Source organism: Oenanthe melanoleuca, chromosome 19 (genome assembly GCF_029582105.1).
Source record: "Oenanthe melanoleuca isolate GR-GAL-2019-014 chromosome 19, OMel1.0, whole genome shotgun sequence".
Lineage (NCBI taxonomy): Eukaryota > Metazoa > Chordata > Aves > Passeriformes > Muscicapidae > Oenanthe > Oenanthe melanoleuca.
Window position 1 is genome coordinate 1993606 of NC_079352.1, and position 22664 is coordinate 2016269.

The window sequence follows — 22664 nt, forward strand, 5'->3', positions numbered from 1 at the left end:
CAGTTCTCCTGGAGAGTTCTGGGCTCCTTCACGTTGCACAGATGGATTTGTGCTGGTCTGATGTTTAATTTACACCCTTGGAATTGGAAATATTCTCTGAATCACAGCCTCAAACTGCCTGTGGTTCTGCTGCTTCTCTTGTATCTGTGAAAGACAAACCGAGGCCATATTTGAGCAGTAGGTGAATCATGTGGAGCTCTTTGCTTCATAGCTCTACTCCTGTAAATCTGAACTCATTGCACACTCTTCTGTCATCACTTTTTTCCATGTTATTACTGAGCATTAAACCCTTCTGCCTTTGTGGTTTCAGCCATGTTTTAGACAACCATGGCCACTCTGACTGCAGCCAGTGTTTGTGAGCACTGTTTTAAAGAGAGCATTTGGGATTATGGAGTTCCACGCTTTCTTCCTGTAGATCAGGAATATTTTTTTTCTGTGTAATGTTTACACTGAGGAAAAAAAACATCCTGTAGTGATTGTTTCCCAGTTTCTTGGCTGGGGCTGTCATTTGCCAGGGCTGTTGTGTGTAGTTTTTGAAACAACATAACCCTCAGGGTGCCAACTGGAAACTGAGTATTAAAGTAGAAACACACAGTTTTGTTGCGTGGTACAGTGAGATGGAATTTTTTCTCTGTCATCTCATAGTTGTCTTGTAACTGAGAGTGGCAGTTTCTACACAGTTCATATGTTTGGTTTTGACTGGGAGAATTTGCCACTTTAACAGCAAGAACTGAAATACTCTCAGTGCCATAGTTTTCCCTGACTCCATGGCCTTTGGGGTTTTTGGAGCCCTTTTTAATCCCTGTGGGGTCTCTAATCCCTTCTGAGCAATCTGTTAAGGTGAAACACTTTGTAAGCAAACTGGAGCTCTGAGTGCTGCACTATAGGTCAGTCAGAGCTGGATCCTGAGGTGCCAGAGCTGTCAGGTTTTGGGGGTCAGAGCTGGATCCTGAGGTGCCAGAGCTGTCAGGTTTTGGGGGTCAGAACTGGATCCTGAAGTGCCAGAGCTGTCAGGTTTTGGGGTCAGAGCTGGATCCTGAGGTGCCAGAGCTCTCAGGTTTTGGGGTCAGAGCTGGGTCCTGAGGTGCCAGAGCTGTCAGGTTTTGGGGTCAGAGCTGGATCCTGAGGTGCCAGAGCTGTCAGGTTTTGGGGTCAGAGCTGGATCCTGAGGTGCCAGAGCTCTCAGGTTTTGGGGTCAGAGCTGGATCCTGAGGTGCCAGAGCTGTCAGGTTTGGGGGTCAGAGCTCTATCCTGAGGTGCCAGAGCTGTCAGGTTTTGGGGTCAGAGCTGGATCCTGAGGTGCCAGAGCTCTCAGGTTTTGGGGAGCTCGCTGAGCTGCATGGCTGGCAGCTCCTTTGGGGATGTCACCAGAACTGAAAGGAGCAGGTGTGTAGCACTGGGTTTAGTTTATCTGGGTAATGTTGATGAAGCATTTTGTGCTGTGACAGTCTGTCAACCAAATATCTTGTCACAAGTCACAAGACTTAAACCCTTTTTTTATCTGCGAAGCTTCAGGGCTCCGTTGGAAACTTGCACTTTGATGAATACTTTGCTGCTTTTGTCTGGAATAGCTGGAGTGCATTTCTGGAATATTTGTCAAGATTTTATCAGTGTTTACTCCAATTTGAGTACCTAGTGTATTGTAAAACTGGCTTCAGTGAAATCTTCAAGAATTTTATTTAGTTTATGCTGTTTAATAATATAATGAAAACTAATCCTTCGTCTATATGATTGTTTGCCGTGGTAAATCCCACTTGTGTCCATGGTTCCTTTTAGTCAGCTTTTACCTTTAAAAACATTTTTGCAAGAATTGTTTCAGGACTTTTTTTCTCTATGATAAATCATTTTAACTTCGACTACTTGTTTTCTTGAGTTGTCTGCCAGGACGGGCTTGGAAACAAACTTTAATCTCTCTTTTAAAGCATTCCTTCAGGAACAAGAATTTGCTTTCCATCAAAGCGTTGTGTAAAGCACACTTAAAAGAGAATTAAATCCTTCTGGACTTCATATCTGAGATCTCTGCAAGGAGTAACTGTAGTGGAAAATGTTTAACTGTATTTTTATATTTGCTTCAAAACGGACCATTTTAAGCTAAAATAAGACTTGTGCCAGTATTTGTCAAAATCAGGCTCAGTGTTGAGATCTCTCTCTTTTCTTCTCATCCCTCCCTTTTCCCGTTTTTGGGCAATCTCTAAAGATTAAACAAGCAAATGCAAAACATGTAATTGAAACAATTTCCCAGCTCTTTTTAGAACAAAATTCTGTTTGAAAACGACACCAAAATCTTGTGGCTTTCTGCAGCACTTTGCAGCATGGCTTATTTTGATAATCTCAGAACACTTTGAGAAGTACACAAAAGAATACTAAGTTAATTGATAAACACACCAAAATTCAAGTTGTTGCCTAAATGTGAGGGATTTCTTTCCCGTTTGCAGTTTGTTTGCAGTTTGTTGGAGGTGTGCACGTCGGTGACTCCATCCCCCTGTGTTGCAGGTCCAGGACATCTCCTTCAGCCACGACTGCCGCTGGGTGGTGGTGAGCACGCTGCGGGGCACGTCCCACGTGTTCCCCATCAACCCCTACGGGGGCCAGCCCTGCGTCAGGACACACATGTCCCCGCGCGTGGTCAATCGCATGAGCCGCTTCCAGAAGAGCGCGGGGCTGGAGGAGATCGAGCAGGAGCTGACCTCCAAGCAGGGGGGACGCTGCAGCCCCGTGCCCGGCCTGTCCAGCAGCCCCTCTGGCTCTCCTCTCCATGGTAAATCCACTTTATTCCTTCCTCTCCATCGTGAGGATAATCAGAATTTCAGAAAATGAGGCGCCGTAGATACTGTGTAAAAATACGTGATGTGTGCAGATAGTGCAGGAATGAGCCAAGGTGGAAACACTTTGGAAAGACAGTTCTGGTTTTGCAGGTTTCTTTAAGTAAATGATGCTATCACAGGTGTGTTAATAATTGCTACTCAGCTGAAAGGTTGGGGGTCTTTAGGTTTCACACAGTCAGTAAACTGGTCTGCATTCAAAGAATTTTATTGCCTAAAATTCTCATTGCTCATTGGCCTTGATGATCACAAAGCACATCTGGATATCTACAATAAATACTGCTCGAGGAGAAATGTGGGGACAAGGCAGTGAGAAGCTGATGGCACAGATTTGTGTGTACATTTTTGTGTGTGGGAACAATGTGACAATAATGTGTAAAGGTAAAACAATCTGTAAGAATTGATCTACCTCCATCCTGCTCCTGTGGTGGATGTGCCTTGGAGAAACTCGAAGGATGTCAAGGGGAGCCTCAAAAAATGTTCAAAAATTGTCAATATCACAGCTTTTCCAGTTTTGTCTTTTCTGTCAGCCTTCCTCTTTCATGAGGTCTGTGCTAGAAGCTGCTTTGTTTGCATTCAGGATTTGCTGCATCCTTATGCCTCCTTTCTGTTGAAAATAAGTCACAAGTTCTATGGAAGTGAAAGTTTGAATAGCAGTTTGTTTGGGGTAGCCACCCTTTTCCAGTCTGAGAGTATTAAAAATGGCCAGGAACAGTCCCTCTTCCCTAATTATGAGTAGGATTAGGAGCTCTTGTGAAAGCCCAGCTATGTGCTGGGCTTTCTGCTATAGAGAGAACCTTTGTGGGATTTCTGAATCAAAGGAACTGTTTTATGACTTGATGATTATTAAGGGAACCAGACTTGTCTCAGACCAACCCTCTCTATTTTTGCCTTTCTTTGGACTTCTCTGAACAAAGGTTTGTGCGTGGCTGTTCTGGAGCCATCCTCTTCTGCCTGGAGCCACTGGAAGGCACCCAAAACGTGCTCTGAACTTTCTTCCCCTTTGGAGACAGTTGTGTATCTACCATTTCACTTCCTCTCATCTCTGTACAGCAGCTCAGCCTGAAACAGGCTGGGGAGTGCTGCAAAGGTTTGCTATGGCACATCCAACTGCTTTTAACTGTGGACATCATGGAGAGGAGAGGAAGGAACTGTCAATTTGTGTGGCTATCACCCAGCCAATTCTATTTTCTGTCAAGGCAAATGGCAGTAAGTTGTTGCCTTTACAATAGTCTGAGGTGCATTTGAAGTTTTGAATAGATTTGACACTTTTTAAAAAGAAGAATCAGTTTCAGGATTCTCAGTGGTGGAGGTAGGAGACAGATGTGCATGGACCAGTCACTGAGAGAAAGGCAGCAGCTTTTAGGGGAGTGTCTCAAGAGTTCTGGGGCTTCAGTTTGCAAATGTCTGTCTTGAAAGATAATAAATCAGATTTCTTTCAAGATCTCAGTGCATTTGTCACTGCTTGAAAATTGGCTCTATTTAAAATAATCAGCTCCACTGGAAGTCTGCACATGGGTGCTGAGAATTAAGGCAGGAAGGTGACTTTGGTTCCTGGAGGACTTCACACAGTTTGTGCTCATCACTTCTGCAATGCAGAAGTTGGGCATGTGCTATAACTGTGTGTTGGTAACTTGCAACACTTTATGTGAACATTTTCCATGAGAAATCTGTGGAGATTGTGTAGAGGAGTTAGCACAGATGTCTTAAAAAAATTAGGGACAAAAGATAAAATAGTTGTGTTTGAAAGAGTCCATTTGGTAAAATACTGTAATATTTTTGGTAATTTTATTGCTGCTTTTTATTTCAGTAATCTTTCAGTTCCCCTGGATGAAGGCAGGCAGGATATTGAACCCTATTCTAAGCTTTTTATAAAAAGCCATTTATCATCAACTTGTAAAAACCCCCTGAAGTTCAGAGCAACTTTCAGCAGAGGAATTGTGTGTGTGTGTGGGGGGGGGCAGCAGGATTAGCCAGAGACCCATGATTATTTTAATTTGTGAGGCAAGATGTGTTTACTCAGATTGTAACAGCTCCTTACCATATTATAATGTTAAATTATTGTTGTTTGGAGGAGTCACGGCAGGCTGGTGACAGAAGTGTAAACGAGTGCTCGAAACAGAAAAGAGCAGTTCTGGGTTTAATTCTTTGCTTTACTTCTAACTCATTCTGCAACCCTTGATGAATTTTATTCAGCTGATTTTGTCTGTCAGCTCTCTGCTGTGTGACAACAGTAATAATCTCTGTGTTCCCCGCGTGTGGAATGACTTTAATTTTGTTGCTTTCTTCAAGAAGAATAACTGTTATGTTCCTTAATCACCCCTCTAAGTGCAGCTGATTAAAATGGAAATAAAGCCAGAGACCATGTCCTGGAGAGCACCACTGCTCTGGGACAAGGTGTTGATTAAGTGACTGATTCAGAGGAGATTGTGGCAAACTGGAGGATTTTTCTTGTGGAGTCATGTCATCACAATTTTCCTCTGACATCTTTTCCAGTTTTCAGTAAACCCTACATTAAAAAACTGCTTTTAATCTTTGCTCAATTCCTTTTGCATTGCAGACTGCACTGGCTTATCTTCCCTTTTGCTTAGCAATTGTAACTTATTGATGGTAACTTGTGATTAACTTTCATTCTTGTAAATATTTTCAGAGCTCGGGCTCCGTCATGTTTTTCTCACTTGTTTTGTTTTTTTCCTCCTGGTTTCAAAATGAAACTGTTTGCTGTGTATATAGTAGCAAGGCAATCTATTTACATTGTGTTGGAGCACCCCAGGACTGTTTATCCACACAATGTCAGCCTTTGCTGGGGGTATGGATGATTTCATTTCCAAATGAATCATTGTTTGGCTTTGTTCTTTCCAGCAGAATGAAGTAAACTGTTAAATAGAGGATGATAAAGAGATATTTCCTTTGCACCTTGTACAGCCGACAGAGATTTTGTTTGGGCTGTTCTGTCTCTTAATGCAGTGAGGTTGTATTTTTGTCATTCCCTTGGATTGCCAGAGTGTGTTGTGAGGAATATCTGAGTTATGTTGGGATCCTTTTATGGGCTTTTACTATTATAAGACTATTACATCAGTTGGTTGTTGGGGTGAACATTAGGGGTAAAATCTGGCCTTATGTGACCATTTTACCTGTATAAAATTGGGTTTGTGGTCCTTACCTGTCTCACAGGTACTCTGTGAGGACTGAGGGGTGAGTAGTTAAAGCAGAGCTATATCCTTGCTAATGCAAACTTCTCCCTGTTCTCTTCAGGACACCCACATGTGAATAGCAAGGAGAATTTAGCTGTAAAAATGCAATGCTTTCCTTGGAAGATTAAAAACTACATACAGCTCCAATTATTTTAATCCTGCAAATTAAAATTTACAGAATGTTGTTAATTCTTGCTCCACCATAAGTGAAATAAAGTCTCTCTAGCTCTGCTCACTCAGTTTTCTCTGTTGTTGGCTTTAGGAATTTCCAGTACCAGAACAAATAATAATCCAGTAAGTTAACATTGGATCTACAGCTACACATCCACACCTACTAAAAATATTCCATAATAATATGATACTCTCTGAATTTGCCTTGCATTTCATTGGGGATTGAAGTATTTATTTAATAGCCAGAAAACTGTTCATAGTACGCTGTGGTTCTGTTTCAGATTTAATACCACTGCTGAGAGGGAGTATATAAATTTAGAATTATGAAAAAACCATGTTGTTCTTGATACAGCATGTTCAGGCTTGTATTTATCGCTTTATAAATATTTTAGCATGGCACATTTACAAAATCTTTCCTAAGTTTAAAAATCAAAAGGTTTTCTCTTGCTTTTCCTTCATTTGTCACAATTGCAACGTGATTAAAATCTGAGCATAAAACTGGAAGTTTGATAAACATGCAGCCTGAGATGCTTTACATATTTTCACGTTACTTTTCACTATTTCCCAGAGTGAAACTCCTTTTACTAGAAGAATTCTTATGGGAAAGCAGAGTTGAAAGGACTGACATCATCAGCCCTTCCTGAAAAACAGATTGGTTTCCTTTAAGTAACACTCACTTAAGAAACCACCTATTTAGAGAGAGGCAGACAAAAATAGTTTCAAAGAAAATTAACTGTATAATAACTTAAAGCACTGGAGGGCAGTTCCTTCGCGAAACGCTGTGAACACGAGCTGAAAAGGCTTCTTGGAAAACTCTCTAAAGTTTAATTTTTCTCTTTGCAGCGTCTCAAGTTTGCGGGGAAACAGCAGAGCAAGCCGCAGCATCGGCCCGCCTTGTTTTAACGTGCTTTTAACATCCCTATCGCGTCATTTTCGTGTTTCTCCACCGCGTCACACTCGGCTCTATTTTTAATTTAAGCGTTATTTCGAATAATTTCTAGTAATTCCTTTGCAGCTCCGTTTCTCGGCGGAGGTTTCGGCCCGGCCGCTGCGGCTCCCTCAGCGCTCCCGCCTGGCGCGGCGCGGCCTGCAGGGGGCGCCCTCCCCCCGGCCATGGCGCCTCAGGCGGGGCCGGCCTGAGGGGGACGCGGCGAAACACGGGACAAATGGTGGTGGAGGGGATCAAACCTTCTCTTTTTCATTAATACAGGCACCGAGCCGCCTCGTATAGGCGTCATAAATATTTATTTATTTGCAGATGTAAACCCTCCCGTTCTCTATGCTGCGTGGAGCATCGAGTGATTGTCTTCGCGCCTCCACCTGAAGTTCATCTTCATGGTTTTAAGGCAGATGGGGGAAAAAAACAGAATTAATTTACCCGGTGGGAATTTTCTGCTAATGACTTTTAGGGACCATTCTATGATTCTGTGTTGATTCTTTCTGAAGCAGTCCCGGTGCTGGGGATGGAAGGTCCCTCGTGTAAGGCTGGGAGAAGAGGTGGGAAGAGCTGGAATCACCAGGTTGGGAACCAGCCAGAAACTTACTGGGTTTAAGGGAACTGTTTGCTGGTGTGTAGCTGCCTTTTTTTTCCCCCCTCCTTTTTTTTTGGTAATAGATAGAGAATCAGTGGAGTGAAAGAAGTGGGTGGTGTATTTTGGATAGTTTCTGAAGTGGAAGGAAAAGATCCATTCCCTTCAGATAAGTAGGGAAGTAGACTGATAAATTCTGTCACAAGGGAAGTTCGTGTCTGCACATCAAGTATTTCTAAAGCAGGTTTTTGTAAACAGCATGGATCGAAGATTGGGGCATGTTTGCTTTGATATTTGAAAGAGAAGTTTCAAATATTCTGGATAGATTGAAAATTGAAGGAGACAGACATCAGAAGGGAATTGCAGCTGTGGAGATAGGGAGTGTAAAAATCTATGAGTGAGTGATTTAGCACAGCAAATGCTGTAGCAGTGGTCAGAGCAAACTGTTTTGGAAAGGTTGTGGGTAGACAGACAGAGGGGAAATAATCAGCAGTGCACAGGAGACCGTGATGGCAGAGATGGATCACGAGGTGAAGGGAAAGGGGAAGGCAGAGAGGAGTGGGATTACCACAGATGTGAACGTCCCACTGAAGTTTTCCTGTCAAGATGGATGATTTCAGTCTTGGTAACATCAAATGGAATGAAATTTTGAAAGGGTCAAGTGCTGATGTGTCAGAGTCAGGTACTGAGGGAGTCCAAGAAGTGGTAACTGGAATTTTAAGTGTTTATCTGAAAACGACCTAATGAATGACAGTTTGTAATTCTCTGGTTATTTCAATTGTTCCTTCGATCACTCCCTCTTAGTTTACAGTAAACCCATGTTTTTCCATCCACAAATCTCCCCAGCCAACCAGGTACATAAAAGACAGGCTAGTGCATTTCCTTTTTCTACACTGCAAGAACTAACAACATCCTCAACATCCTGCAGCTGAGGCAGTGCTTTGATCGGGTTGTGCAGTTGCCAATTGGAAATTGATAAATAATGATATTAATGATCCATGAGAAGGAACATGCTCAACTTTACATCTTCTCAGTGCAGAGCAGAGGGTTAGGTACACTTCTGTACAGCTGAAATGAGTGTGACCAGCATAAAAGCCATCACCAGGACTGAGATTTGGTGTAACAGTCCAGCTGAAAAGAGTTGGTCACTGAAGGAGTGACGCAGGAAAGATTCTCTGCATGGTTCATGGCCAAAGCACAAAGGGGAAAGGCTGGAATTAGGTCAGGAGAGTGGACTAGCACAGGGGAGACATTGCAATCCAGACATTCGTTGGTGGGTCAAGGAATGTGAGGGGTTCAAGGGAGCTGCCATCAGTGAAATGACAAAAAGTAGCTTTGCTCACCTGATACAAGCCTGTAATGTGTTGGATCAGAAGGTGAGAAAGTAGAATCTAGAGTTTTTCAAGAGACCGTATCAGCTGAAGGAGGAGGTTTAAGTATGGAGGGTGTTGCATGACAAGGGAAGTTTGGCATGAGGGAAGGTGAAAGCATGTGAAGCTCCATGTAAGTAACCATTGAGGGGAAGGAATGGGGCAAGAGCTGGTGGGAACAATCATTTTATCTGATGGACATGCTGAGTTCAAGCCCAAACACCTTCTGCTTCCCCTGGCAGTGAGTATTCTGGGAATCCAGGGCTGCTCCCTCATGTCTGCAGCCTGAATCAGGCTCCCTGTCTATATGATTGGTGATGGATTATGCAGTAAATGGGTGTTGCCCTTGCTGCCCTCTTTTATTATTTCCAGTTTATTATTCTTAAGTAAGGCATTTAATCAACTGTGCATCTTTGGTAGCCTGAAAAATGTAAACACTTTATGGAAAGAAACGTAAGCATTAAGATTAGAAATAAAATATACTTCTATCTTTTAAAAGGTTTATCTTTACCCTTAAATATGCTGATTGAGCTTATTCTTTTTCGCTTAGCCCTTGTGGGCTGTTAAAATCAGTTGCTTTTTCCCATCTCAAGGAAATGCATCTTTGACACTTCTCATGACCTGAGTCACGATGCTGTCACGGAGCCAGAAAACATCCTCAGCGGTCATGGGTAAAAGAGCAGAGCTGCCCAGGGTGTGTGGTGGGTGCAAGAGGGACAGATTGCTTCAGTTCCTATTCTATGGGTGTTTCAGACAAGCCATTTATTAAAATTACCCATGGATATTATTATCAAGTTCTCAAATGCAGTGGTTCTCAAGGCACTTTTTTTTTTTTCCACATAGCTTTGGATAAATCTCGTGTATTCAACCCGGATTGAATTCAGATGCTAAAATATTTGTTCTTACAGTTGCAACTGGAAGGAAAGTAAGGCAGAGGTGGAAAGGTAGGGATAAAAAATCACAGATGTATGTACATTTAGTTTATAATCAAAATAAATTGTAGTAAGCTCAGCCCTTTGGGTAAGGCTGCCATTAAACTTCCCCTATGTCCTCACCGAACACATTTGCACACAGAGATGTCCTTCAGAAATTCCCAGCCCAGTTCATTTTGCAGTTTCTAAGACTGGTGGATCAGTTTTTCTGACTGTGCTGTCTTAATACAAAAACCATTAAGCTCATAAAGATAATTTTATTCTGTATCATTTGGAAGAGAAGTCTGAGACATTGAAATTTTCCAAAGTTTACAATGCTGAGGCATCTCAGAGTTGTCTCTGAAAGGAGGCTTTGAATTGAAATCTGTGCTGATCTGAATTATGATGGATGGACACGACAAGGGGCAGCAATAGTGCATTCTTGTTTTCTCAAGCGCTTCATCATTCACCAGCAGACAGTGTTTGCAAAATTCCCATGTGCAAGAAATCGGAGCAGCAGAGGCTCTCCCCAGTGTCTGGAGGCTGCCTGCACGATAACCTCATTAGTGCAGTGTTAGTCTGAGCTCAGAGAGTCCTGTCCTCTCAGGAGTTTGCAAACTCCAGTCCGGAGCTGTGGTAGGTGGGGAGGATGGCGCTGCTCTTGGTTTGCAGCATACTCTGCAGCTACACCCATAGTAGTTATAAAAAACTAATCTTGCACTCTTCCCATCTGTGCAGAGCTGAAGGTGCAAGATGTGTTTCAAAGAGAACAGACTCAGCCCTGGCCTTTGCTGGAGATGGCCCAGCAGAGGGTGGCCAGTTTGGCTGTTTTGGCTGGTAACACCATCTGCAGCAGCCCAGCTGAAGTGCTGCCGCCGCTGCCTGTGCAAAGCCCGAAGACAACAGCTGGCAAACCAGTTGGATTGGGTTTATTTCGAGTTTTGCCCATACATGGACTTGAGCCTTGCACAAACAGTATTTTTAGTTAAATAAGTCCTGAAGGATGATTATTATGCCAGACGTGTGTGTGTGGTGGTGGAGGGGTTGTTTTCTAAGGAAATCCGTCTTTGTCCAGGTAGAGGCACAGGCAGCGAAGGGTCATGGGAGTTCTTCTCTGCTGAGATTATTGGGTATCAGTGAGTGGGACACTTCATAACTGAGGGATAAAGTTCCTGAAACTGAAGATAGAAGAAGAGCTCCAGAAGGAGGAAGGGACTGTTATGAGGCCGTGTTCAGATTTTGAGTGGATGTTGCTGAAGTTCAAGGAGCTCGGGTGAGAGGGCAGGGGACTCTGTCCCAGCAGTGACCGAGACACTTGGGCTGGCGCTTGCGTGTCTCTGCAGAGCACTCTGACTTAGGAGCTGTCACCATCACATGCCTTGCCTGGATGCAAACAGAGAGCAAGCTCTGCTTTCTTAGGGTGATTGTGAGATTTAGTGCAGCTGTGTTTCCAAAGGTTCCATATCAAACAGATTTAAATGTTACAAAAACAACCGGTTGCGTTGTTTTCTCCCATCCATTCCAATGGAAGCAAGATAGTGATAGGTTTAGCTCTGAGTAGCTACATGATGTGTGTACAGTAGCTAAGACATAATATTCCTCCTTTAATGGGTCTAATTGTACTGGAAATATTGAGGGTTAGGGTGTGAAATGAGTTTAAATTTGATAGGACACAATTCAAGGAAATGGCAATGTAACTTTAATTGAGAGGCGATCGTTAACTAAAATAATTCATTTCCTGACTTTTTCTAGGAAAACGTCTAACATTTTACAAAGAAAGATAACACATGTTGGACTGACTAAAGCAAAACACGAGAGAAAAAGGCCACTTTGGCAGTAATTAGGGCTCGTGGTGCTGGGTGTGTTTCCCGGGCCAGGACTGAGTTTGTCTGTCAGGCTCTTCCAAGGACTCCGTGAGCCAGCATTGCTTCCGCTGGGTTCTCTGCTCAGGTCACAAGGCAGCGTTTCTCACCAGGGCGCTGCTGTTTCCTCTTCCGACTCTAGTAGATTACAGATTACACTGGAACATGTCTGAGGAAAGGTCAGAAACGAGGGTGAAAGTCTTGGAACTGAAGCTGGGAAGCTTTCCATTCTCATCCGGGAAACTTTTTGTATTGAATAAAAAGCAAAGCAAAATAAACCACCACATCCATGACACTTCTGTTTTTCCTGCCATTTTTTGCCTACCAGTTAGAAAGGATTTTATTTTCCTTTCATTATACAATTAGGGAATGTTTAGCTGAGGAATCCTCAGTGTTACACTAAACAGAAATAATGGCCAAACATGGTTCATTTTCTTGTACCTTGGCCTCCACATGATTGCATAGCCCGGAGTTACTGCCTTTTTATTTACCAAATTATAGATGTTTATATGTAGTGTTAATGTCAGTAGACTTCGTGGTACCCTTTGAAATGGAGTCTGTTAAATACTGGAAGATATAAAAGCTAATCAAGTGGGGTTTGAATTTTAATGACACTGCATTACTAAGGTTTTTGTATTGGAGTAATGGAAGAAAAATGGAAAAAATCAACATAGAAGCATTTTATTATAAGGCTGAGAGGTGCTTGATACCACTTTAGTTTTTCAAATTAAGTGTAGAGAGAAGCTAAAATCCTTCTGATCATTACTTTCCTACCAGAAAAAATTGTCTGGGCCAAGTCCTCTTTGCTTTGTTCACTGACAGTTTACACCAAAGCAAATCCTGCAGTGCTTGGAGACATGTCCTACACATGCTGAAATTTAACAGGTAAAAGGATTTGAATTCAGTTTGTTGATAAGTTGGTGTGAGGCTGTAGTTTTGGTTTTAAGCTTGGCTGTGATTTAGGAATTTCATTTCTGTGCACAAATGGGATCTGTGGTACTGATAGATTCAAACTCGGCTGAAATCAGATAAGAAGTGATTTGGTTGCATTAATGTGGGACTGTGCATGGACTAAAGAGCAGAGTAATGGAGACTTCATCCACATCATTCTTTCAGGATCCTATAAAGTCTTTTTGCCACACCATGTTGCTGCTGAACACAGTCCTTGGGGCTGGGGGATGTCCCTGCCAAGCTGCATTTGGATGTATAACTGTGTCAATAGTAGTGCCAAAAATCAGAGTGTTTCTCCTCCTCTCTCCTCAGAGATGATCTCTGACAGCAGTGCCCTCAAGTGCTCCCCTCAAACGCTGACCAATTTGAAATCTGGCCTGAATTCATCAAGGCTCTTAGTTGATCAGAAGAGGACACGTAGCTGTATTAATTGCTTTCAGTTGATTGATTGCTTTTTGAACAGTGCGGATGCTTGCAGGTCTTGAATGTTTTCTCCTTGATGTAGCTTTCCTTTCTTATCCAAAAATACAGATTGAAAACTTTAAAAAGTGTGATTTGATCACATGTTTAAATCTCATATTCAGGCCTAAGGAGTAACTTACAGATTGAACACTGGAGGTGTGTGGAGAGCTGAGGGTGTCTCTGCCCAGGGGCTGAGGAGGGAGGCGATGCCGTGGGACCCCGAGCCTGTCCGGCCGTACCTGGGAGCTGCTCCTGATGGCTTTTCCACAGATGTCCAGCTTTGTCAAAACCCACTAAATCTCGTGAAGTTTATTTTCCTTATAGCATCTGTATTTTATAATGGTGCTTTTAATTTGTTTTTTCTTTGTCTGCTGGGATTTCCTTTGTCCGGCACTTGCAGGCCTCCCTTTTCCCTCGCTGGAAGTGAGTCTGGCAGTGATGGCCGCTCTGGGAATCCAGCTCGGCCCCGCCGCTCCCCCCTCGCACAACAAAGCCCATTGTTGTTTGCTTTCTTCACTTTTATCCTCAGCTTAATCCATTTCTCCTTTGAGTGTCGGTGGAATAAAATGTCTGGAAAAGAGTGGCTCAGGTTTTGGGGGATGAGATGATGGTGGTTTTGCAGACTCTTAGCAAACAAGTCCAAAAACCAATGGATTGGGTTTTCTGTGTCTCAGTAGGCAATGTTGGCCCAATGTAAGGCTGCACTTGCAAATAACCTTGTCAGACTCCAGAGCCACGGCATCCTCAACATTTTGGAAGTCCCTTAGTAAAATTATTAAGAGATTTACCATCCTAGGCTGGCTCTAATGTATCCCATGCACAGCTCTGATGTGAAAATCTCCTCTATGGTAGCCCATGGAAAGACAAATCCTTGACCCCATGCACGGGGTGCTGAGGGCTCTGGGTGATTACAGGAAAGTGCCCCCTTGCTCAGGATGCTCCACTGGAAATGATCCTTGAGAGGACACGTTTGCCATGGGATTGTGATGGTGATGATTGATTGCAATAAAAGCATTCCTGGAGCAGTCTGTAGGATGAGATCTGTGTGTGTCATTCTCCAGCCATTACAGTTAAATGCACTGTCCACATGTCAGGAGGTAACTTGAGTTCAGCATTCTGCTGGATGAAAAATACTGGATATTTCTACTCAACTTCAACTTTGGCTTGTTTGTTGCTTGTCCTTTGACAGAGAATCAACAACGGCTTGAGCTGCAGAAATAATGTTGATGCTTGACTGCATTCTTTGTGCTCATTTGGCCTGATCTGACTGCCCTGTGCACACACAACTCCTGTTTGCTGCAGGAGTTTCCTGCTTGGAAGGGCTGGAGGAGTGGAAGGGTAATTTTTGGGATTCCTGGATGGATACAGCAGCATACCAGAAAACTGGGGGGTTTTCTTTAGCCTTAATCATCCCCACCATCTTAATACTATTGTAGTCAGATGTACAAGAGCAACTTTCCTGTCAGAAATAATTTCTCTCCTCTTTGTAGCACTCCAGCTTCTAATTTTTGACTAGTATCACTTTTAATTACAATTTTTGCAGTTAAACAACTGACTGTTGCAGCAGAAAATGCAGGTTGGCAGGCAATGGTTATTGTGACATATGTTTGGTATTTACAGCTTTTCCATTTGTCACAGCAGAATTTTTTTATCGTGTTTGTGCTGTGAAGTGCTGTGCATTATGAGGTCTGGTTTAGTTAATTTTTTATTGAGGTTTGTATACATCAGATTTAGCTATACTTCCAAATGCATAGTTGCAAATTAAATGCTTGACCTCCTGAATGTTTTCTTTGGTTTCTTTCTCAAAGAAGAATCGTCTTATATTTTAGTCCCTTTCAGAATCTCTTTTACACATTTTCATATTTTTTATTGTTTAGTACTTCTTTTTTTTTATTTAATTATGCTTTCTTATATATGGTCCTAAGAATTTGTAATGAAAAAAACTCTGAAGGGATGAGATAATCCTACAGTTTTCTAACTGCTCTGGGAGTCCTCAACTTGTATGGAAGCGAAGCAGCTCATCCTTGTGTAGGGAGGATGTCTGTAAATCCCTCATTTTTCTGCATGCAGATTTTCCATCGAATCAGCTGAAGGCTTTGCATGTGGAAAACCACATGAAGTTGGGAGCAGAGGGCACTGAGACACGAAATGTGCCTTGAGAAGGGAGAGGGGCTGTTCCAACCCAGCCCTTGGATCAGTAGTTCAAAGTTAATCGTTAGATTCTGAACAAGTGAAAGAAAACAAATTTCAGCCATTTGGAGCCCCCCCAGTTGATACCATGGGTGTTTGCTGTGCCTGTGGGATCCAGGATGGGAGAGGGAAACACTTCCAGAGAGGCCTTGGCTGCAGGAGCAGTGACTAATTAGACAATAATGCACAAAACTATCCGTATGCCTTCCTGAAAGAACCAAAAATGCATTATTAAACTCATCTTTAAAAAAAATTAATTGCATCTCAGTCTTGTTTAAAACTGAGCTGGGTTTTTTTTTTTCCTTTTCCTTTTTCTTTGTATTCCAAGTTGGTGCAGGAAAATTGCTGTTAATGAAATCTGCTCTCTGGGAACTTCAATAGGCTTGTTCTTCATTAAAGCCTTGCTATTTCTCTTAAAACGTATTGATGGATGCTCAGGCCAGATACTTATCACAAAATACACTTTGTAATTTCATCATTTCTGTTATTGTGCTTCTCTGAGGCGCAGAGGTCTGGGGGCTTTGCAGAACAACCCCAAATAAAACCCCCAAGCTCACAGTTATATAGTATTAAAAGAAGGGTGAAGGAAGCATTGAGTGTCTTTAGGATGATGAGACATTCATTAAGATTTTTCCGCCTTCCTTTTCCTATTTTCAATCCATTTGAAGTACCATTAAAGCTTTTCAGGCAGCTTCCTGTGAGAAACCCTTTGCTGTGCTGTTTTTCTTCCTTGAAAAAAGGTGGCTGCTCTTGAGGCAGATTGTATGGATTTGGCCTGGGATTTGTATAATATCTGTGTAGAATGCATCGGTTGTTTAGGAACCTAATTCCCAATATGGTTCCCTTTTGATTAAGAACAAAGCCAGCGTTTCACAGCATTATAGGAACACAGAAAAACAAGTTAATGATCTAAACCTTTTAATTCATGGTTGCTTGTCTATTTAAAGTACTTTTGATTCTGCTATAAACAGACTGACCCCTTTTTTTGTTTAACTTCTTTCTTTGGTTTCTTCACATTTCTTTCTTTACTGTCCATGAAATTTGGAGCTAGTTTCCTTTTCCAACTGAAGAATGAAAGGTTGTGACTACAGAGTGATACAGCGAGTAAGAAAGCGTATCCAAACTGGGCGTCCATCCAGCACAGACCTCTTTGAAATCAGCTAAATTTAGGGTTGTTGAGGGCTTTTTGTTATGTTTTCCCTTTCCTTTTTTTTTTTAGTACCTGTGTTTCATTTTCATCTTTTTGAATGAATACGAAATTTGTTACTTTTTTTGATACTTTTTTGATTTTTACATCTAGTTTGGCGTGGCTTTATTTGACATAGTTACTTGATATTTCCCTCCAGCCTTAGTTCTGCAGATGATTATTCTGCGTGTCTTTATCCGTCGAGACAACAAAAGCGACCTTTTCAGGACTTCCAATTACCAACACTGTATGTGGTACTTTAGGAAAAGAATTCCCTTCCAGATACTCCTTTTTTTTTTTTAAATAGAGAATTGGAATCCAGAGCTTGTCCTTCAAATCGAACTCGAAAACTTTTCGGTGAACAAAACTGCCAGGCAAGCAGCAGCAGCAGCAGCAGCAGCAGCAATCATTTCCCTTGCATGGAAAAGAATCCTTCCTTTTCCCCATCTGTAAAATTAGTAATTGCTTTTTCCATTGTAATTTATTCTTTATCTGAAATGAAGATTAATTTTTGAGTTTTTTTTTTCTTTTATTACAACAGCAGCTTGCTTGTGGGTTTTTTGTCTTTTTTTTTATCTAATTTCAGGCAGATGTAGCAATGATAAATGAAGAAAAAATTCCAATAATGTGTTTTATTGCATCTCTATCCCATCAAGGTAAATTGAACAGCCAGGACACTTACAACAACTTCACAAACAACAATCCTGGGAATCCTCGGCTCCTGCCTCTCCCAAGTCTGACTGTGGTGTTGCCTCTTGCTCAAATCAAGCAGCCAATGACATTAGGGACCATCACCAAACGCACAGGGTAAGTGGCACCAGCCTTCCTGAGCCTTCATGATATGTGCAAATCATTTGTGTTATTGGTGAGAATTAGTTTTATTCTCTATTTTAATTTCAGAGTGTGTAATTTAATAGCAGCAGAAGGGGAGTGGGAGGAGAGGAGACTGAAAACATCAGATAAATAAATACAACCTGAAAACAAACCTCTGTAAATTCAGGAATATTTATTTGGGTGGGTCAGAAGATGTTTTCACACCAGGAATTGGAATGAAACATAAGCAGAGCTGTATTCAATCAGAATAAAATATGGTTTTACTTTTTTTTTCCAAGTTTGTTTATTTTGATTTCCAACCTTTTCAAGCAGAAATTATTTTTGACCATCAGAACTGGAAAGACAGTAAGCCAGGTTGAGCAGAAAGGCAAAACTTAATCCCTCTGTTTTCTTGACCTTGTTTTTCCTCTGCTGCACTGCTCTGGACTGGGTAATTCACGTGTGGATTTCCTCTCCAGAGTCAGCTGCACTTTGGTACTTCTCATGTGCCATGATAAAGCACTTCAAAGTATTTCTTGGGAAAAGTTCCTCTAAATGTATATATAAGATTTTATGAGCTTCATAAACCATAGCAATTTAAAATTAATTAATACTGTCCAGCAGCTGACATTTTTCTCTTGCTAAACTTTAAATATTCCTTTATTGCAGTTAAAGCTGCAGGGTGATGATTATATTTTTCCTCTCTCATTTTCTGCTTGTTTGGATTCCTGAATATTTTCCAGTTAAAATCTGATTGATCCATTAGTTTTCAGAGGGCTTTTATATTTTTAAGGAAAGTAGATCGAGCATGGCATGTGGTTGGACAAAACAGCTGAGAGTCCTACAGCTTCCTAACCTTTTCCTGCATTTTGGCAAACACAGGCACTGCTGCCTTGCTTCAGTGCTTTCCTGCTCAAACCCTGCTCGGGAGGTGAATTTTCCCTTCTGTTTCATGAACCAGGAATTATTTTTCAGGCGAGAGCTCACGGGTATTCCCTCTCTGCCTGTGTAATTCCCATATTTGTGCTGGAGTTCAGGACTGTAAAATCCCCCATTGCTGGGTGCACTGGGTGTGAGTGCTGGCAGGCAGGAGCTGGGCTGTGCATGTGTCTGTCCAACAATCCAGTCCTGCCCTTGCTGTGAAACGGGGATTTCACGGGGCTCACTGAGCCCAACGTGAAGCACGGACACACAGCTGCCCCAAGCACAGAGAGAAATTCCTGAACTTCACAGAAAATTGGAAATGGAACTTAAGAAACAGTAAAGAAACAGTTTGAGGGTCATGTTGAGGTTTAGCTTCCTCCACAGACATATTTCAGTTGCTTATTTTTGGCTTTTTTAGTTTTCTGCTCAGTATAAAGTGAGTGAAAAAGATTTTGCTGTTGCTCAGGTGAATTTTGGAAGAATATTCAGGTGTGATGCTGGATGAGGATGGGAAGGGAGGTGGGATCAGAGGGAGATTGTCACAGGGCAGGAGGTCACAGTTCCTCAGAGAGAGGAAATACCAAAAACCTGACTTGAAGAATACAGCCAGTGAAGGACAGAAATGTAAATGTGGGCTCCCAGAACTGGAACAGACATTTAAAACCAGGTGGGACACGGCAGAGAAAGAAACTAAAAATTCACCTGAAGGCTTGCCAGGGGAGGTAGGCTATAGGAGCAGTGAGGAGAAGGATTTGGAAAAGCTTGGTTTACTGTTACAATTATTGCAAAATTCATTACAAAGGTTTCCTTAATGCTGTGTGATAGCAGCAAGCCTTTCTAAAATTATTGCAATTGTAATAAGTCTGCAGTATTTTATTTAATGTTTTATTCTTAAACATCTAAAGCATATTCAGTGTTCATATTTGTAGTTTTCCAGTAAATTATACTGTTCACAAACTGTCTCTGTTCCATTTTATGTAATTTTTAAAACTAATTAAATTTAAAATGCTCAGTGAGGCTTATGTAAGGGGGGAAAACAACAGTCATGGGAAATACCCTGCTGTGTAAATAGAGTTTTCATGAATGAGGATCATAATTTTCAGCACAGCCCACGTAGCCTTGTAACGCTAAGCCGAGAGCTTCCTTCATTTGTTCTGCATCCAAAATATTTGATGAAAGTACACAAAATTAACATGAAAAGCTGTTATTTATAAAGCAGGGATTTAAGAGGAATGCCTAGGATCCAAGAAGCCTGGCATGCCTAAAATGACCAAATTGAGACAGCAGCCTTAACTTAAACCTCCAGGGGGCAAAGCGTGTGTTTAACATATTTAACATCTGCCCTCATATTTCTGCAAACACATAGCACTGGAAGTCTGTGCAGTGTAAGATTTCGACAGGACAGGGACCATCTGCCTCGCTGGGAGAAGTGTAGGAGGCATGTATTACTGCAAATGGCAAAAGACAGATGTATTTACACCTACATGGTCAGCACCTCTAAGCACTGCTCCGAGGAAACAAGGCTCTTCCTTGGGAGCAGCTGCTGAACCTTGCCATGTGCAGCCATCAGAAAAGGAGCTGGGCTCGGCATCACTCAGCTTCTGCACTCACTGCCCTCAAAGATTCCTCTCCCTTGCTTGTGACTTTGGAAGAATTAAACATTTAATCTGTTGCAGCACATTTAAGCAAGGCTCAAGTCTGTATAATTAGAGGGCTGGGTTTGTCTGTTTTATTTGCTCTTAACATCAGCTGCTTTAATATTAAATCTTCATGAAGCCTTGTAGATTATATTAACCAAAAAAATCCAGTTGGGGTTTGTTCTGCTGGTATCCAAGACAGCAAAATATTTTCTAGGTATTGAAAGGACTGATCAGTGCTCTTAATATCATGTGTCTGGAGCAGAGCTGCAAAGCATGTCATGTTGCTTGACAGGTGGAATGGCAGTAAATTTTTTAAAAGTGTTCCCTGTAGCCCTGTGGGAATGAAAGACAGAGTCTGGAATTGTGTCATGACCATGTTGTTCATCACAGATGCTTTTTCCCCCCTGCAAACATGTAGATTTTGGAACATGTTCTGATCAGTCACTGCTCTGAATGCAAGTTCCATTGTCAGCATGGAGTATTTTGGAGCATCCCCTCTGCTTTCCATCACTGTCCTTTCCTTCTTCCCTGCCCTCCTCTTCTTCCTTTGCTTTTTCAACTCTCCCACTGTAATTTCTGCACCTTCATCAAGCACTTAATTTTTGTCCCTACATTTTGTCATCCCATTGACTGGCTTTCCTGTAGTTTGTGCTGTCAGCACATTCAGGCTTTCCCAGAGGGGCTCTAACACTAATGAGTAAGGAAGCTTCTGCTGTTTTAAAGATTAGGGGGGGTGCAGGACAGCACAAGAGCTGGGTTTAATAAATCTTTCTATATCTGTGCCTCAGTTTCCCTCTCAAATTTTTGATAGTAATGCTGAATTCCTTGTCAAGGCTGGTGAATGGGTTAATTCATTGCTCATTTACAAAGAGCTTATAGATCAGAAAGGGGAAGAGCTGTATGATCCTTCTCATTGTCTATAAAAGCAGTGAATCAGAACATTCTAGAATTCAGCTTTGTGCCCCACAGTAACTCCATGAGTGTTCCCTGGGTTGGTGCAAAGAGCTGTAGTTAGTTTCCAGTGGGGACATGGATGAGCTGGGAAGGAGGGAAAGAAAAGATAAAATAATTGGCCCAAAAAAAACCTATTGTCAAAGTTGGCTCCTCTGACAGCAGCATTTGTTTTAACTTCCTCAAGGGACAGGGTCATTATATTTGTTTCATACTTCACTCCCCAGTTCATCCTTGCTGGAGTGAGCAGCAGGATGGAACCTGCATTAACTGAGTCTTGTCAAAACACAGAAATCCAGTGTGCCTTGCAGGAAAGGGATAAACCTGTTTTTTTCCAGCCAGGAGATTTAGATAGTGTATTTTTAAACATGAAACTCTATCCCTTCTTCATCCCATCCCTCATTCCACCCTCAGTGAGGAAGGGGGAAGTAGGTGAAGTGATGCAATTTTATCATTTTAATTTTCTGTGCACAGAAAGTCACTGAGATATCTTGAGTTGGTTTCATCTCAGGGAACTTCATTTATCCCAGAGTCAGCAAACAAAAATAAGTGGTGCAAAACCACCACATTGTGGTACAATTAATCAGTACAAAATAACTGAAAATGTTGAGGAAAAAAAGTAAAGTTAAAGAATTCAGCACAGTTATCTGAAACCAGACATTCTCTTCCTGGCATATTTCTCAGATGCATTTTATATCACTTTTAGTTTTTATAATACATTTTAGTAGCAAAGCAACTGCTGTAATGATTTGTAATTGATACAAAATGCAATTATTTGCACTAAAGTTTGCTCAGTTGGCACTGTTTATGAAAGGATTCTCAATTTGGCTTGATGAGGGTTAGAATAAATGGGTATTGCACAGCTTATTAAAAACCTAAATAGTTTTATTAAACAAAACAACACCAAATTAAATTATTTCAGTTTTCAATTTGCTGAAACTCAGAACCAGGCAAGAAACAGCAAAAATTCTGTCAGAACTTTGAGTGGTAAATCATCTTCATTCCATGATTTCCTTTGGAATTTCTCCCTAGCTCTGGGAAGGGGAACCTGGGTGAGTTTTGCCTTGGCACTGCTCTCTTGCTGTCACCCAGTGCAGCCATCTGCTGCTGTCTCTTCAAGGTTGGGTTATCCTGTAATTTGTGGATTCTCTCTCTCTCCCAATTAGCATTCCATCCATATTATGTGAAGGAAATAGTGGAAAACAATTGCTTAAATATCATAGGGAAAAGATGGTCATCTTTAAAGAAATCAGGCCTTTTGAGCAGAAAGGAGCTACTAAGTTGGTTTTCTCACATGTAAAGCATTTTAATAAGACTCTGCTGTGGTCTTTGGAAGTGTAATTACATTTTCCTCGTGATACAGATTTTTATATCCAAAACCAACTGAACAAAACCTTCAGTTGAAGCCCACCTGGGCCAATTTGTAATGAAAATAAAGAGAATTTGTTAATTTGCAAGTATAATCAGATCAATATAGCAGTTGTGGAAGAAGAAAAAGCTGGTGTTGTCTTCTAAAATGTTTAATGGGCTCAGCTAAGTGTTATTTTCCTTGAAAACAAAACAACTGAGGCAGAGAAGAAGAAGAAGAAAAAAATAGTGTTCAAAACATCCATGATCATCATTTAGAAACTGAATTCTAAACTCCCAGGCAGATCTGACCACTCTCCAATGACTCTTCAAATTTACAC

General features: G+C 41.6%; 1 protein-coding gene across 8 annotated transcripts in view; it reads left to right on the top strand.

The window, feature by feature from the left end:
- BCAS3 (BCAS3 microtubule associated cell migration factor) overlaps window positions 1-22664 on the top strand; it is a 292590-nt gene that overhangs the window by 76135 nt on the left and 193791 nt on the right. For all 8 annotated transcript variants that reach the window (XR_008841832.1, XM_056506355.1, XM_056506359.1 and 5 more), the window contains exons 15-16: window positions 2494-2758; window positions 17305-17455. Coding sequence is in view for 7 of the 8 variants with exons in the window: in XM_056506355.1 (XP_056362330.1) it covers window positions 2494-2758; window positions 17305-17455 (416 nt within the window). In the remaining variant the exon portion in view is untranslated. The remainder of the gene's footprint in view (window positions 1-2493; window positions 2759-17304; window positions 17456-22664) is intronic.